Source organism: Numida meleagris, chromosome 3 (genome assembly GCF_002078875.1).
Source record: "Numida meleagris isolate 19003 breed g44 Domestic line chromosome 3, NumMel1.0, whole genome shotgun sequence".
NCBI classification, from domain to species: domain Eukaryota; kingdom Metazoa; phylum Chordata; class Aves; order Galliformes; family Numididae; genus Numida; species Numida meleagris.
Genome location: NC_034411.1, coordinates 34,328,217 through 34,347,131, shown reverse-complemented (window position 1 = coordinate 34,347,131; position 18,915 = coordinate 34,328,217). Strand labels below are relative to the sequence as shown.

Genomic DNA, 18,915 nt, shown 5'->3' with positions numbered 1-18,915 from the left:
CAATATTGGACTTTCAATTTTCTAAAACAGTTCACAGTATCAGTAATGTATTTCTCTGCCACCTGATAAGTACTCTCCACTAAATATTTTACTCAGCGCTTAGAAAACAGATATACTAGTCTCCTAAAATATTTTTCCCATTCAAATGGATGAGTTTTGTCCCTCAGAAACGCCTGGTATCTCAACATGTCATTTTCTTAATATTACTTTTGCAGGTGAGGGTTTGGGGTGGGGAAAAAAGCTTACTTTGCATTCTGAACATGTAACCCCCAACCTTCATTAATGAAATACAATGTCCTAAGTAACACAACTTCACAGCATATTTCCTCCCTATAACAAATGTCTATGTTCAAACTACCGTGTTATTTAGGCAGTAGCTGGAATCACATCAAAAGCTTTCAAAGCTCAGAAAGACTCTTTGTGCTTGAGAATGATTCAACCCTAATATACAGAGACATTTTGAGGGTAAAAATCTAGTTGTCCAGATATCGTCAAAGAAAGAGCCGAAACTTTAGTCTATGACCAACACCTGTCAGCCCTAAAACAGTTTCTTATCTTTTCTAAAGCAATATGATGCAGCAGCAGTTTTTACTTAATGTTTGTGGTTAGGTAGTCTTGTGCAGTTGTGATACACTGTACTACCACACGCCTCAGTTCAAATCACTGTTTGCTGTGTAATCAACAGCTTGGGTAATACAATTCACTGAGTAATCTTGTGGAAAATTACAGGAGATCTTGCCATGGGTCAACAATTTACACACTCCTCTGTTGTAACTCACATGGCCACAGTGAATTCAGCCTTTTTAAAGCTTGCTGCCTTTTACACACAAACGCACACACACACATAAAGTTCTTATTCATGTCTAAATTGAACTCACAAATGCAAACATTTGTAATTACAGCTTCAATTACCACATTATTGTGATATTAATTAAATTATTGGCAAGAAATTGATATGGCACATTGCTTACCACAGCAATTTTTCACTCCAAAGTAGCCTGTCTGTATCTTTACAATCTCAAAAGTTATAGACTTCCTTGCGATTCACATGAGCTCATTCTTGCTTTAATAGACCTCAGAGGATATTAATTAAGGACTGGAATTGATTTAGGCACTGAAGGGACTGATTTTGCCTTTGTCTATCTTCAGGCTTCCTATGAACTCACCCAAAGCCCCAAACCTTGAAAAATTGCACTGTCAAAAAGAAATTGGAATGAAGTCATGATATCTTATGACTTTGCCACAGGGTCCTAAGTCAATCAATCAACTGATCAATCATTGAAAAATAAGGTTTGGCTTGCAAAGAGTTTCTAAAAGTTTAGGGCAGCTAAAAGGAAAGCTATCTTTATTTAAGTAAGAATAGGTGGAAAGATGCACTTCAACAGTGTGGTATAGGAAATAACAGCAATATGAACCTTTGCAGTATGTGTCGTAGACATTCTAAATAGGAGTTCATCTTTTTCATCTTACTTGTATAATGAGCACTGCTTGAAGTTGGCCCTACACAGAGGTCTTGATAACACACAGAACAATGTGGAAGTTAAGTCCCTTGAGAGTTAAACTAATGGCTTGGCTCATTCCTTGCTGTTGTTCCTATTGTTCTTTCGTTGTTTCAATCAATACAATACCACTGAAATATTTTGACAGTAATTCCAAAAGTCTTCTCCTCCCTGATAGGAACTGCATTTTTATAGTTTCCATCCACAGGCATCCCTTAATGAAGGAGAGACTGAGTTCTCATGTCCAGTATAAATGTGTGAGCTTCTGACTACTGTTAATAATTAATTGCCTCTTGACAATTTAATATATTTCATATTTTTAAACATCTCCCCTAAAAAATTCATTCAAAACAACTGCACTGTTCTGTTGTCATACAAATACCTTTTGCAAGGTTGACAATTCTAAGTACTCCTTAAATAGAAGTAAATATATTAGGAAGAATTTCAAGCTGTAAGTATATGATGCAAGCTTTCTTCACACATACTTGCCAGAGGACTTTATAATAAATATATATATATTCTTTATTAACTCTTTTCCTTAGTGTCTAGTCCTTGAAGAAATAAAATAATCCAAAAAGATAAAACAGTATTCATTTAAATATATACAAGTTATTCTTAATTATATAATAATCTATCACTTTTTGCATTCACAAGCTAATATATATTCCAAACTGAGTTGTTAGAACAAATATCAAGCTTATATGGATATTAATTAAAATTAATATTTTAGTGTATTTAGTTAGTTTTTAATAGTTTAGTTAGTTTTTTTAGTTAGTTTTTAATAGTTTATTTAGTTAGTATTTAATAGTTAGTATTTAATAGTGTCAAAAGTTCACCTTTTCATAAATGTAACCAACTACTGGCTTCTTGCTTACTAAGTATTTGATGGACATATTGTGATGATAGTCTTTCAAATTAATTACTCTCTTGCTCTACTCTATTCCTATCATCACCCTCATTTTGGTAGTTCCAACTGTACCTGATCTGTATTCCAGAGTAAAATTAAAGATGCCTCCTTTAGCTGGAAGCTGACACACACCTCAAGCAATCCCAATCTCTTCTGACCCAACAGTATATTCACAAACCATATTCGAAGCTGGACATCAAGCCTCACTTGACACTGCAACATTCTCTCAAACCACAGTTTGCTACAGAGCACTGCTATTTAAAAAATACTCTTTTATAATTAAAACAAATTTAAATTACATTTGTTGTTTATGAACAATGAGATTTATTGGCTCATTGATCACCAATTGCAAAGACATTTGATTTAAACAACAAATACTTTTGTGTTGTTTTCGTTACTGTTAATATAGCTAGCCAATGACTGATCTGTACCTAATGATCCAAAAATAACTTTTTAATTACATTTCATTCTCATTGCAATGTTTGCTATATACTTCTTGCAAAAAAAAAATAAAAATCAGTGAGCCAAAAAAACTGCATGTTATTACAAGTTAATTCAGAAAGTGGATGAAGAGCCTGTTTCTACTTTGTTTTTTGTCCAAATTGGTGTGATTCAGAATGTTTGTGGCCTTTACTGTTGATGTTCTGGCTTGGTGCTTAAAAGTAACGTCTCCTGCGTGGCTATCTGATTAGTCATTCATTGCTTTACAGAAAAGGATTTAGACTACACCCACACAGCTGATGAAGAAGAGGTATTTCCACTCACTTTATTTTCCTTTCCTTTCCCTTTTTAAATTCATATCCCAGTGGTTACATGATATGCTTAGGAAATTAAAAACTATTGTATATCAATTATTAAAAACGACTGTATTTTCTGAATTAAAAACTACTATATTTCAATTATAACATCTATTTCATGGGATTTATGAAGATCAATATCAATGTTTTTCTGCTAAATATGACCAATGCTTTTCATTGTCACTTAAAATTATCTAAAAATAAAATGATTCATGGAGATAATTGATTTGCTAAGAATTCTAGCAAATGACTGACTCAGATAGGATTCCTATTTTGTTCTGCCCAGAAACTGAAAAAAAATATCCCAAACCATCTCTACCTACCCCCAACTTCTATTTGCCACAGGAAATTGGAAATTTTATCTTCTTTATGGGAACACTTAAAGATTAAGAGTTCAGAGGCTCTTGACTCCTACATCTTGTAAGGACAAAATATCTTGGCTTTCTTGCCCTCTGCCAGAGGGTCCACAGAAACATGAACAAATAAACAGCAATAATATCAAATTGAAAGAAGAGATGTGCTGATTTTTAACAAATACAAGGAAAGAAAAAGTTGGAGAGCCATTTCAGTTTTGTAAAAAGCAACAAAACACAGAGAAAATACAGAGAAAACATCTTGGACAGTTCTACAGGATGCAAGAAGGGCAATGGATGTCATCTACCTGGACTTCTCCAAAGCCTTTGACACGGTCCCTCACCACATGCTTCTCTCTAAATTGGAGAGGTATGGATTTGAAGGATAGACTGTTCGGTGGATTAAGAACTGGTTGGCTGGTCACAGCCAAAGGGTTGTAATTAATGGTTCTATGTCAGGGTGAAGGCCAGTCACGTGTGGTGTCCCTCAGGGGTCAGTCTTGGGACCAGTGCTCTTCAACATCTTCATCAATGACATAGACGATGGAATCGAGTGCACACTCAGCAAGTTTGCAGATGACACCAAGCTGAGCGGTGCAGTCGATACATGTTAGAGGGAAGGGAAGCCATCCAGAGGGAGCTGGACAGGCTGGACAAGTGGGCCCATGTGAACCTAATGAGGTTCAACAAGGCCAAATGCAAGGTGCTGCACTTGGGCTGGGGAAATCCCAGGTGGGGGAAGAACTCCTTGACAGCAGCCCTGTGGAGAAGGACTTGGAGGTCCTGGTGGACGAGAAGCTGGACATGAGCCAGCAGTGTGCGCTGGCAGCCTGGAAGACCAACTATGTTTGGGTTGCATTAAAAGAGGAGTGGCCAGCAGGGAGATAGAGGTGGTGTTCTCCCTCTACTCGACTCTTGTGGGGCCCCATTTGGAGTACTGTGTCCAGGCCTGGGGCCCCCAGTACAAGAAAGATGCAGAGCTCTTGGAACGAGTTCAGAGGAGGGCGACCAAGATGATCAGAGGGCTGGAGCACCTCTCCTATGAAGAAAGGTTGAGGGAACTGGGCTTGTTTAGCTTGGAGAAGAGAAGGCTCCGGGGAGATCTCATTTTGGCCTTCCAGCTCTTGAAGGGAGTGTGAAAACAGGAGGGGGAACGTTTGTTTGTGAGGGTAGATAGTGATAGGACAAGGGGGAATGGTTTTAAACTGAGGCAGGAGAGATTTAGGTTAGATATTAGGAGGAAGTTTTTCACACAGAGCATGGTGATGCACTGGAACAGATTGCCCAAGGAGGTTCTGGATGCTCCATCCCTGGAGGCATTCCAGGCCAGGCTGGATGTGGCTCTGGGCAGACTGGTCTAGTGGTTGGCAACCCTGCACTCAGCAGGGGGGTTGAAACTAGATCACGTTTGGTCCTTTTCAACCCAGGCTGTTCTACGATTCTATGATACAGAGCTGAGATGAAAGGGATTGATGAACAGATCAAGAACAGGCAACCCTTAGGTCCTACTGATATTAGAAAGCACCTTTACAGGTTGACATACACAAGGTATTAGAGCATCCTCACTGAAAGAAAACTCAAGGTTTGTCTTACCGTGGGATTTCAGGAATCCCAACGAGATAAAAAAGTTTTCAGGCTGCTCCCTTCAGGGCACAGCAACATTTCTTCACCCTATTTCTGGGCTGTAATGTATTGTCCAATGGCAGTACATTAACAGTATACTTAACTTCCTTGAGGAAAGTTAACTTCCCATGACAAGTACCATATGCAAAAACTTTAGATGTAATAATTTGATGGTTTAATGCAGAAAAAGGTGTTTGGAATATGATTTGTTTGATTTCATAGAATGGTTTGGGTTCAAAGGGACCTTTAAGGTCATCTAGTTCCAACACCCCTGCTATAGGAACAGACACCTCCCTCCAGACCAGGTTGCTCAAAGCCCCATCCAGCCTGGCCTTGAACGCTTCCAAGGAGGGGGCATCCACAACCTCACTGGGCAACCTGTTCCAGTGTCTCACCACCCTCACAGGAAAGAATTTCTTCCTAATAATTAGTATAAATCTACACTCTTCCAGTTTAGAGCCATTTCCCCTTGTCCTGTCGCTACATGCCCTTACAAAAAGTCCCTCCCCAGCTTCCCTGTAAGCTCCCTTCAGGTACTGGAAAGATGCTATAAGGTCCTCCCAGAGCCTTCTTTTCTCCAGGCCAAAGAGCCCCAGCTCTCTCAGCCTGTCCTTGCAGAGGAAGTGCTCCAGCCCTCTGATCATATTTGTGGCTCTCGTCTGATCTAGTTTTATGTTATCAATTACTGCTGTTTCTCTCAGCATATTCTATCTTCTTTATGTTTATTTTGAAGTGCTTATCCAGAATGAGACTTTTCTTATTTCTGTTCATCTTCCAGCAGAGATGAAAGGGTGGATGCTAGATGAATGATACCACTGGAAAAAATGAAACCCTAATAATAATTAGTTCTAATGTTCCAAGTGAGGTGGACATTTGGAAAGGAGAACACTAGCTGGGCACTTAAATGTAGATAGCTACAGTGTGTAGCAGCAATGGGAGCAGATTCCCTTCCCTTGGCAAAAGAATATTTCTGCTTAAGACATCTGCCAGAAGAGTTATATTTCTACTTAGATGGCTGTGTCTGAAAAGAATGAGGTTCTGCTCCCCTCAGATGAGCAGAAAGCTGGACTCCTCTGCACTCCAAGTCTCTAACTCTTATGTTGGCTCCAATCACAAAAGCATTGGCCCAAATTGATTCTGGTTTCTCTACTGAGGTTCCCCTGAAGAAGAAACGAGAATGCAGACAGCTCTGAACTCCAGTCTATTTATATGAACAGCAGTATCTTTTCCATGACCTTTGACAACCTAAGCAAGCTTGAGCTGACTACTGCCAAGTCACGATCAGAGCACAGTGAGGCAGTCCTGAAGCAACCAGGAGAGGTAAGTTGTCACAGAAAAATGATCACAGACCATTTATCACTGTCCAACATTGTTTGTGGGACTGCCTTTTGATGAGGAAAAAATTACAATGTTGAATGATAGAAGAAGCCTCAGAAGTCATGTACAAAATGCTAAGAGGCTGAAGACAAGATGCCTTTGTTAACAAACAAGAGAGTCCAGAAACAGTTGCCTTGGTTTTTAGTGGCATTTTTGGCACTTGAAAAAAAACAAATCATCTGTCCTTAGCTGTTAGGAAGCACATCACAAGAGGGTAAGACCCCTGAAAGGGAACAGAAGACTGATGTATTTCAGAATCTGATCCAGCGTTTACGTCATTACCAAATGTCTTGCCAGAAGGAAGGAACAGTTAATCAGCCAACCACCTATGGAAAGAATTAACATTGTGTCTTAGTGGGCAGCTAATTACTGCCACTGGCACTGGTGATATTAATGTTCAGATGAAAGGGTGGGTGGGTGAAATATGATACAGCTGATTTGACTTCCAGATCTAGTTTGCTTTAAAGGCAGTTGTAGGGGTAAACAAATAAAAAGATGAAGAATGAACAGAGTATTTATAAAACAAGGTATCACAAACCCCTATCTTTTGCTAGTAGGTCTATTAAACTTTTTTGTTGGAACAAAGTCCTGATCGTTTTTTGTTTTTTTTTCCAACATACCCTTAAATAGTAAGCGCCTTAGAATACTCATTAGAGATACTGATGCTCTTGCTTTACTCTGTTTTGATCAAGGGGTTTTATGTTCAGTTATCTGAACAAGCAGACTTGTTTTCAACAATCTTGTTTACTCTTTGCTTCCTAGATTACCTTTTGAATCAATGTGGAGATCTCATCTTTCATATTTTACTAGGAAAAGTGAAAATGTAAATACCTGAAAATAAATGAATATTGCAGAAGATGGGAAACAAACTTCAGGAACTTTGCAATCCAGACAATTAAAAAGGCAATCCTTATCACGTTATCTTATATTTCTTGTGTCCTAAATATACATTCCTAGGGGGAGGGGAGTAGATATCTCATACAAAACCTTTACATGCTAATTCGCAACAGTCAATACTAATGTTTTTCATGTAACAATTCCCCTGTGATTTAAGCACATGTTCTTCAACATGATTGTTGACATGAAACATAAAGGTAAAAAGCCGTATTCAAATTTCTCTCAGAAACCTCTGAGACAAGTCAACCATGGACGTATGCTCTACAACAGATTTGACTGAGTGAATTAAAGGAGCATTTACATTTAATGACAGTCATAAGCTACAGTTTCATTATTTCTCAGGATAGAAAAAAAAAAAAACAATGTCAAAATGTCTAGTAGCTTCAGGAGTTTGTTCATTGTTTTTGTAAAAAAAAAGAGCTGGTGAGTGTATGGAAGGGTAATACCAACTAAAGAATTGCAGGTGACATTTTCATATGGAAGCAGATGGTTTGGCTACTGTTCAGATGACCTAATTCTGAGAATCTTCAAGTTGGAAACTGGACTTGTGATGTTCTATACCAAAACTCAGAGTGCTATATTACTGAATACTAAGCAGAGCAATAAACTGATTAAAGGAATAAAGTACTTACTGGCATTACGTTATTATTAGCTTTGGCAAGTATCAAACACTGGCCAAACGTAAAAATGATTCAAATTCATTGCTTTTGACCTTGTGATAAATAAAAGCTTTCCAAAAACCAAGCTAGACTAAAATATTAAATCCTGGCTCCCAAGGAGAAAGACAACTCATAGTGAATTGATTCTATAAGCACAAATCTCCTGTAAATCCTTGGCTGAAAAGGTGAACAGTGCTCTGGCTTATGACGCTGGAAAAAAACATTCTCCTTTTAAAATGTTTGTCATCAGTGTAATCCCATCTTTAATTATAGTTAATGTAAGGGGCTTTTATGTGCCAGAAGTTCAGCTTTTAGGAAGTAATACACTTCAGAATTATAGTGGAGATTCATCTAAAAATGTCTGGAGTAAATAATAATAATGTATAAAGCTGTCAGAGATACAGTGAAGACATTACAGCAGCAAAAACTTGAAATAGCAAGAGCCAGCAAACATTCTGTGAGTGACTTATAAAGAGGACTTCTTTCTCCCTCTTTTAGTTACTGAATTGTTTCTCATCTCGAGCCACAAGTAATTAAAAATATTGGATAGATTTGCAGTTAGTACCATTTAACTGGGCAGTAACTGCACTGTCAAAATGATCATCTCAATCTTAATCAATTTACACTGGTATGTTAACCCATGATTCTCTTCCCATGTTAAATCAGTAGCCAGGCCGCTTGACCAGTTGCTGAAATAAATTGGCTAACATTATGGTATGATGTCCTAGAGTTAAAAGAGGAGCCGACACTGCGGCCCAGGCACCAAAAATTATTTGAGATCCACAGCTAAAGCTAGTCACCACTGTTTGCCTTCCATGTATTCTCATCCTGATGACAGCTGTGAACCTGGATTTGCCTATGGCTGCCCTGGTGGTGCGACAGCCAAACAAAAAAATGCTTAGCAAGCAGAGACTCACCATGAAATCCTTTGAAGAGCAGTGACCAAAGAGGAAGACTAGCTTAGGTGATATGCACTGCCAGGCCATCTGCACAGTCATGGACCTCTCCACTTGTTCTAGCACCATGTCTGCTTACACTGAATGTGCCAGTGTGTCTCAGCAACAGTTGAGTAGAGTCCCTGTGATTGGGGTGCTGTATAAGTATACTGGAAAATGCAGACTTTGACATATAACAGTCTGAGATATAGACAATTGTGCAGGAGAGCTGTAATTGGGAAGCAAATAGAGAGGACTGCTAAACTGTATAAAGCTTCCAGATCTTACCATAAAGGCAAAGTGACTATGAATATTAAGGCCACTGATGGTGTCAGAGAGAATTTTGCTATTTCATACAGCTATTGCATAAAATATTACATGTATCCACATTAAATGTAAATGAAAAATAAAGAATATTTCTGCACAGGTAAGTTGTATCTTAAATCATAGCTCATAAGAAATCTGAAATATTAGAAAAAGCCCTGGCAGAATCACATAAACTAGAATGGCAATAGAGCACTTTGGTATGCTACTCTTCTTTGTATACACAGTTAAATAGCATGAATGTAATACTATGTAACCACCATCCTAGTTTAATCAATTTTAGCTCAAATAACAGTGAAGAAGCAGTGACACTGGCTGTATGATAAATGTATCTACAGAAGCAGAGACGAATATTTGAAGTGTAACCTGTGTAGCTGAAACTGCACTCTCTGCTAGCCAGAGCTAGAAAGACATATAATCATGTGATTCTTGTTTTTGTAGAGCAATGTAATTTATCTCACGTAACTTTATCTGTTTAAAGAGTGGGTTTTTGCCTGAAAGCTTTCTTTTAACCTCCCATCGCCACTCTAGTATATGCCTACTGCAAGAAAGCATGAATGAGTTGCTTGTCTCTTCTTTGGACGTGGCCAAGAGCTCTTTAGAAAATGTACAAGAAGACATGCGGATTTCATTGATCACAAATTGCAAAGTATTTTGAAAAATATGCATAAATAAGCACATATATAAGCACGTACAACTACATATAAGGTTTATATGCTCTTTAGTGTATACTTCCCACAGGATTCTCATGATCACTTAAACAGTTATAAAAGTTGTAGAAAAAAAGGTACAATGGAAAGAATTTGACTTTACTGTAAATAATTCTGTGCATCTCAAGAGCGATTTGTCAGCTTTCACTGGTCTCTAGTAGATGCTCTGCAGCTGGCAGAGATACTGTGCAAGACTAGAACTTGGGAGAAGCAAGAAAATACAATTTAAGTGTTAAAAGTGGAAATATAGGAGGTTTAGATAAGTACAACTGGAGAGGGGAACAAAGGGAGAAAAAAAGAAAAGAGGGAAAAAAATAACAAACCAAACCCCCAAATGCCTGGCTTCCCTATTTGGGAAGCTAATGTGTGATTAGAAAGCCTGCAAAGAGCAGATATATTTCATGGGACAGCCACTGGATAACTTCAGGTATTTGGTAAAATGTGTAGGACTTAGCTGTCCTCATCTGCAAGCTTAATCCTGCTCCGGTGTGAACCTGTACAACTACACCACACTGAGCGCATCAGCCTGGTACGGAGTTGCAGCAGGCTGCTTCCACCCAGTGTGCTCTCGGTACTCCCCAGCTGCAGGCACTAAGGGGTTAATTCAACTTGCAGCATACATTAAACCAAGCAAAGAGCATTCCACAGAAATACCATCCTGAAGCCAGCAGCCAGGAGGAACAGCTAACCTTACATACGCTCTGTCAGGGCAACACACAAATACACTTGCTTTCTAAGCTCAGCATCAGTGGGGCACTTCACAGGGCACTGGCAAATGCCTGGCAACCCACAGGCACAGAAGTAAAGCAATTGTGTGGACAGCTGCACCAAAAATTGGAAAGCAATTCCTGCAGCGTTCGTTAGCTGTCGAAGTTGTGCTTTTCTTTAAGCAGAGACTCATTTGAGATCGCACCACCTGTCGCACCAAGAACTTGGAGGCATAAGGCATTTCTAAGCAAAATGGAACTTGCATTTTTACATATAACAAAGATTTATGAACTTGATTGCTGTTTGACTAAGCCCATTGTGTTTACAAGGCAACACTGTAATACAGAAATTTACTGTTAGCTGATTATTACCTACTGAATAACAATGTTAAAGCTTCCACTCAATCACGCAAAGCTACAGCCATTGCCTATTTTGTTGACAAAGAGTTTGCCTTTAAAAAATCTTCCAAGGCGTCTTGCAAATTTTTGCCAATATCAGGGGTATTTCAGAAAGAGATATTATGGAAAAACTTTGCCGTTCTATTACTTCTAGGCATGTCAATCCAGTTATTCTGTAATGTCAAAAAACAGAATTAAAAAAAAATTCTCTCTTCCATTGTAGCTACAGCGTTGCATGTATCCCAGCTTATCAACAGAGACTGAGATCAGTGGTGGAAAACTACCTGTTTCCGAGTTAGCCATGCAAAAAGTTACAAAAGTTATACTTCCATTGCAGAGAAAAGAAATACAGTACTATGAAGATTACTGCAGACTATATCTAATTATCCTACACTGAAACAAAGGATAAAGAGGTCTTCTTCTCAGACATCAACAATGTTAAGATTCCTAGCTCTTCAGAGATGTCTTTACATGGTAACAATGAGGAAATTTCACAGAAATTCAGAATGCAATCAAAAGGAGCTTTCTCTCACAGGGAATTTTCCCAAAAGATAAAAAAAAAAAAAAAATACTGAAGATGAATTCAAACCACAGTTAAAAAACATTCAAAGAGAAAAATATTACTTAATTTTAACCTATTTATGGGGCTATTACTTGTATAAAAGTGTATACATATAACATCAATACAGTATTTGTAGATGTGGTATACTGACTATTAAAGTGAAGCGTACTCCAACCTATGGATCTTGTTTCTTAAAACATCTGACATGCTGAATGGTCTTTACACTACTTGCCTCTCCTTCCACAGACTGTTAAGTGATCCTTAAAAACTCTTTAGCATGTTTATGTTTCTTAATCATCACTGCATCTGCGTTGGGATGCCATTCCCCAAAGCTAATCTGAGATTTCATGGCAGACGCTTGAATGAGCATCTTTAAACAAAGATAGAGGTCTTTGCTTCCCTTCATTGCCTCCAAATAGCATTGCAGCAATCTATGTCAGGCACAAAAGGCCAACAACTTCTGCACATGGACAGGAAGTCATTTAGAATTATGTCATAAACCTGAAACATTTCTGTTGTCTCTTTTTTGAATTATCAATGATTCAAATGATACATTACATATTTAATGAGCATACTCTGGCTTGAACAGAATTACACAGCTGTCCTGCTCCAAACACTTCTTAAATGCCGCTGTTGTTGGATTTTTAATCTTTTAGCCATACAGCAATTACTTCATGAATCAAACCATGCTCCTTGGAATCACAATTTCACTAATATCTTTCACATTTGATCTACTGTGAACTCACTAAGCTGTGGCATGTGACTCATCAAAAATATTCATTTCTGAAGTTAAGAACAAGTGTATTGATAACTAGAGAGACAAAGTGGATGAACTGCTATGAAGCCAACATCATTTTATATATTCCACTTGATCTTAACTCAGGCTTGGAGACAGAATTATTCTGCCTGGGCTGTATAAAATATGAAGCAATCCCAAAAATGATTAATCAAGGCCAGCTTGAACCTTAGGTCATGTTGAACAAAATTTTATCTACAACAGCTTCTGCTCCAAGAACCTCCAAAAGAGAGCATAAAAGCTATGAGCAGTTGTCCATGGAGATTCACCACCTGGGAGTCACTTAGCTTGGACAATTGCTAAATGTATGTGGTAATTCTTGAGAATTTATTGATGCAGGTGTTTGACAGAATTTATTTAACATTGTTATAAAGATAAGCACAGCCTTCCTCTAGCATCAGGCAATCAGTTTCTGTTCCAATATTACTTTTTGAAACGAAAAAAAAAACATCCTTTCAGCTTAAGGTCATATTAACTCATTTTCAGTGTTCCTTGAATCTCAAAATAATCTGAACTGTGCCTTAGATCTGAAAGTGGTTCCTAGCTTTGTGGACAGTGCACACTTGAGTAAGAAATTCTTCTTATTATGTGGTCAGTATTTCCTGCTTTCCTTTCCTTCACGGTTGTCTTTTGCGGCAACATAAACAGAACTGAGGTCAGGGGTTACTTTCTTCTGTATACTGGTGATTCAATTAGTAGCAAAATATAAGTAAAGGAAAGGGAAGGTGTTGAACGCCTCTGGAAAATTCTGATTAATTGGCAAGAGATTTCTTTGCTCAGCCTACCTTTTCTTGATCCTGGCAGAGACAACAGTCACATTCAAAGCAATACTGTCGCTTCAGCTGCTTCTGTCGTTCGCTGGTGGGCATCAGTGATTCAATATAGCTGATGGTGAGCTGTGCACAGCAGATACAGAAACAGAGTTGGTATGTCTCATGTCTCTACAATTGATGTCACATACATCAATTGCATGTGTAGCTAAGGTAATATTTTTGCATACATTTTTCCTGCGTAACATGAAATCTTAATAGATACCATAGAAAAAAAATGACAACTTTTACAAATGTAAATTCAATAGAGGAACACTTTTTCACATTTCCAGATCGATACTGCTTAAAATTTTTAATCCTGAAAAAAAAAACCCAACAATATTTCAGATTTTCAGCCAAGCTTGGAGAAAAAAACAAACAAACATAAAAGAAAGAAACAAAGAATGGAAGTTCAGCAGCTGAAATCTCTGTGCACTAAATTTCATTGTCCGTCTAGCTCTAAAGCTGAAGTATGTATTAACACCTGTGTTATACAACTTTCAACTATCTCAAAAAATTTTGTCTCGTGGAAATCGTTATTTCTTGCAAATACATGTTTTATGCTATATTTGAGCCTGCAGTAAGCTTCTCTTACATCATCCTTGTTTTCAGTCCCTCTGTGATGTTTCTTATAACTACAATACCACAAAAGTATTGCAGTCAAAGTTGTCGAAACTATTGACAAAAGAAATTATTAAAATGATAAATAAAAGAAAATTTAAATTTGTGCTATTTTAAACTCCTCATGCTCCATAGCAAATTCCAGTGAATTACAGAGAACACTTGTTTGTTCACTTTGACATCTGCCAGAAGGAATTTTTCAAGGCTAACCTTTTGTAGAGTTCTTCAAATGTTTTAAGTGCTGTGTGGGCACAAACTAATGATAAGGGAAAGAATATAAAGAAATAACAGCCCAACTCAGACCAGCATTCAGAAATAAATGCTACAGAATGATTACACTGTACACCTAACCCAACACACTTTGAAACATTCCAAAGAGGTCAGAGCTAAAAAATCAGGTCACATTAATTCATTCTGAGCCTATCCACTTCAACTAATTGGAAGAATTTTCACATGGTTCTCAGTTAAACCATGAGAGTCCACTCAAAGTAATCACAGGAAAACCTGACCAATTTCTACTAATGAGTATGAAATCCATTGTTAGAACCTGCATTTTGCAAATTAGCTAGTAATTAAACAAGCAATTAACTAGCTACTAAAATAATGCCAGTATTTCTTTTTCATTTATTATTACAATGTACTCCAATTACTTATTGAAGGAAGACTGTATTAAAACAAGATTACTGACATAGTAAAGTCAAGCACTTAAAACGACCTCAAGCAGAAAGCTTTTGTAAAAAGTATATAGCATTCTAATTGAAGATTGATAGTATGGTTTATTAAAGAGCTAAAATAAGTTCCACACACAATCAAAAGCCAGAAAGTTTGAGAATTTTGTTAGATTTTGCTTTTCAAATAATGTTCTGCCACAGCTTGTGTCTCAGCTGAGACAAGAGTTGTTTCACCACTGCACGTGGACAGGAGAACATCCTGTACTAATCCTTTACACAGAAACAGTAGCCTTCCTCCTGAGCTTTCTGTGGGGAATGGATGGAAATCACTTTGTCCATTTCTTTTCCATTCTTTTCTGCCAAGTTTGATCTCTTCTGCACCATTCTCTCCAATCTCTCCCCCTTTTCATTCTCTCTTCTCTGCCCTTGGATACAAGTATTGTTTTCCAGTATTATTCTTCACACCTGGCAATCTAATCTTGGTTTCCAACCCTCAGTTCTAGCTCCTTACATAGTTATTATTGATACAAATGACTGCCTTAAGTCATCCAGTCAGTCTCAGATGAGCCCTTCTACTTTCCCTGAACGCATCTTACACGTTTTCCCCATATTTAATCACTAACTGTTACTATCTCACATTTACAGTCCTTGTTTCCCTACTCTGGTTTCTCAGGCAACTCTAGTGACCCCACTGACTATATGTCTTCATTTCTTCCCCTATTGGGTCTTCCTCTGTATCACCTCAGGAGTGGTAAGAAATACCTGTCTCTTCTTTCCTGCGAAACAGTTTCCAGACAAGCTGTAGGCCTAACCTCATCCTTCAGCCACTCCAAGCCCAACTGTCCTCCCCCAGCACAAGCCCCTGATCTTCATGCTTTCTTGCAATTCTGAATTGGTGTCTCTCAAAATTGTTCACACGATGGCTCATTCTCTATCTCTTATCCACTTTGCATAAACATCATTGGTTATGATCCATGTCCTACCAGGCTTTGGGTTTAGGTGGCATAAAGCAAAAAAAGGCATTTAATCAAGTTCAGCCACAGTGCAAGATCAGGAATCATCTGAGGAAAAAAAATCATATGAGATTAGTGTATCTTTTGCTTCAGGGAATGGTTTAAACACTTTCATTACTGCTGAAGCCATCATTAGACAGAGTTCAGTTCTAATGCTGTACAGCAAATCCACAGCTAGCATGAGACATGCTCTATCTTCAACCTCAAGGCTTCATCATTTCTCCCTTTCCATATTTGGATCTCTTTTTTTTGCATGTGTGTTGCAGAAAGTTGGAAAGCAGGAACAAGTTTGAAACCAGTAATTTCTTTTCTCAAAGGCTACTGAAGAGAAGTGGATATGAAGTGAAGTGGACATGAACATCACTTAACAACCTGCTCTGGATTAGAACCTCTGACTGGGCAGAAGGAGGAGGACAAAAGGCTTCATCACATTGATATCTCCTTTTAACGTTTTAGTCATCTAGGGTTTCTCTTGCCATTAGAAGCTAAAGTCCAAATTCCTGCTCCTGCTGTAAGCCAAAAGAATGTTTGTAGCTGGCAGACTGAGTGGGAAAATGCAGTTAGAATGTTTAAAAATATGACCAATCTAATGGTGACTAAGTCCGTACTAATAATTAAACTGTTTAAACATAAAAATTCTGTATTCAGGTCTCAATCCTACACTGGCTTTAATTTTGGATCTCTTCATTAAATGCAAGCCTCATTTAACTTGTACATATTTATGAAATATGCCCATTCATCAAAGGTTGCCTTAGTCATATTTGCATGTGGTATGCATGGCATTAATTAAAACATTATATTAGCTGACCAAAGCTTGCCTCTTCATTGCAATGATTATGAAGAATGCAGTAAATCTTTTTCCCCAAGCTGAAGAATATACATTAAATAGCATTTATGAAGGCAGGGAATTATTTAACAGCCTTAAGACTTATTGACTCTCAAAACCTTCTCCTTGGAAATGCATCACTGTCTAAGCCCTACTTCTTGCTCCAACAGAGAAATTCTTTAACCATGGGTATGGTGGATAGTTTCTCATGTTCCTCATCTGCCAAATGATGTGGACAAGATTTTCCAGTACTGCCATGATGCAGTGGACTTAATTTATGTTGTTTTTTGGTGTTTTATTTTTGTATGAGCTACAGAATTTTTAGACAGAGGATTCTATAACAATTTAAGCTCAATTATAATTAATGCAAATGGCAGGGGAAAAATAGTAAGTCATCTTGGTTTTGCAACAATGATTCTCAGGGTCTTAGGGTTGTATTCCTGAGACAGAGTTACGTAGGTCATGAGCTGTGATTTTTCTGTGTTGGCATTTATGATCAACATGACTTCGAACTCAAGGAAAATTTTGCTTGCAAAAAATCTAGTATGACAAATGTACACATACATAATTCTTTACTTCATAGAACTATAAAAAACCATAAATATATATCTTATGCATCTTGGTTGAAAATCCATCAAAGAAGATATTTACTGCTGGTCATAGGAAATGACAAATTTTATTTAGCACACATTTAAAAATTAAGAGGACTGTCTGTTATGTGGCTTTCAGCAGAAACACATAAATTTGCTCTATCTGAACTCTGAGGTAGACGTGATGCCATGCACGCATTTTGGAACAGAACTCAACATCATCTAATACATCCTGTCTCTCAAGTAGTACTAACTGATTTGAGCTACACACCAAACTAACCACAGCTATGCAACTTCTGATTGGAGAATATGCAAAATGAATTTATGTTTGTCTGTAAAATACCAAGTAGACACAATAATTAACAAAAAAAATGATAAAAAATACTGGTGGAAGCCAATGGAAACACAGTGTGTTTTTGTTTAAAACGGTAACTTTCTGCCTTCAAAAAGTATGCAATTTCATAGAACTACAGTATAAAATCCAAATAACATACCCAATCATAAATCTGAACTTTTGTTTTCCAAAGCAAAACTTAAGGAACTGACAATTGTCCATCTTGCCAACTCTCAGTATTTAATATGGTCTCTGCAGTACATTTTGCTTTCTTAAAGCTTCAGCTCTGGAAACCAAGTGATTATACCTGAACCATGTATTTCAATTCCTACAAAAACTAACAGTTATGACTCATGATTTCCTAGTGCTTCAGGACTAGTAACACTATCTTTGCCACAAAAGAGGACCAAAGAGGCTAGAATTTCTGCACGTGATTTTAGAAGTGATTGGTTTTCCAAATACACAACACCATTGGATTTAGCGCCTTTATTCTATAGGGATTCAGGCCAAATTTTTCTTCTGCTTTAAGCGCCCTAATTTCCTACCACCTCTTTTTTGGCCCTGAATAAATTTTTAAAGCCCACACAAAAATTCAATGGAAACCCACTAAATGCTACATGTCTTCCTGTGAAAAATATGCAAGGCCAACATCAGTCCAGATGCAAGACTAAAACAGAACTGGAACAACTTCCATCAGGAAATATATATATATTTTTAGGTTCTTATGGTCTTGCATACATTTTGTCAGTGGTGATCAGTATAATTATTGTATATAGCATGAACCCTCTGAAGTATGACTAAGGCATAAATGTAATTTCAGAATAAGTTTGCATCATACTGCAGCAGCTACATTCAGTGTAATAGCATGTATCCTACTGGTGTTCTATTAAAATCATGTCTCCTGCACCTTCCTCTTTAGAATTGTGAGATGAACACAACATCCAGTTGCCTCAAGTCATTCTGTCTCTGATTTCCCTCTAATTATAGGTGGTTAACAACTGATAAATATGAGTAAATTGTTGTAGTGTTCTTTTACAGAAAGCACTAAAACACACTAAAATGTTTTTGACTTCTTACTGCCATAGTGAATACACCATATTCCAGTGTTTGATACTTTCCTGGGAAGTGCCCAGAAGCCCTATCAAGTTTGCCTTTTATGAATAGTAAAGCCTTGGTGCTCTTCTAATCTTCTGCTGACTTGCTACTAAGCTTCTTACTTCTAATGAATCTTAGCGATTATACACTTTCTACTAATTATTATGGGATCTCTAAATCTTTATGCTTGAACAGCATCAGGCAAGTTTTCCACTGCTCATAATTATTCAAGATTTCTTGTTGACTTGACACAATGTCAATCATACCATCTCAGAGCTTTTGATATTATATAGTATAATAACATAGACAACATCGTATATGGGTACCCACGAGATGAATCCTGGAGTTCTGATGGAATTGGCTGATGTAATCGTCAAGCCACCCTCAATGATGTTTGAAAAGTTACGACAG

The 18,915-nt window shown here is 37.5% G+C and overlaps 1 protein-coding gene across 1 annotated transcript in view; it reads right to left on the bottom strand.

Moving 5' to 3' along the window:
• Positions 1-18,915, bottom strand: part of SMYD3 (SET and MYND domain containing 3) — a 373,059-nt gene that overhangs the window by 55,854 nt on the left and 298,290 nt on the right. The window contains exon 8 of the mRNA XM_021390817.1: positions 13,331-13,441. Within this exon, the coding sequence (XP_021246492.1) occupies positions 13,331-13,441 (111 nt within the window). The remainder of the gene's footprint in view (positions 1-13,330; positions 13,442-18,915) is intronic.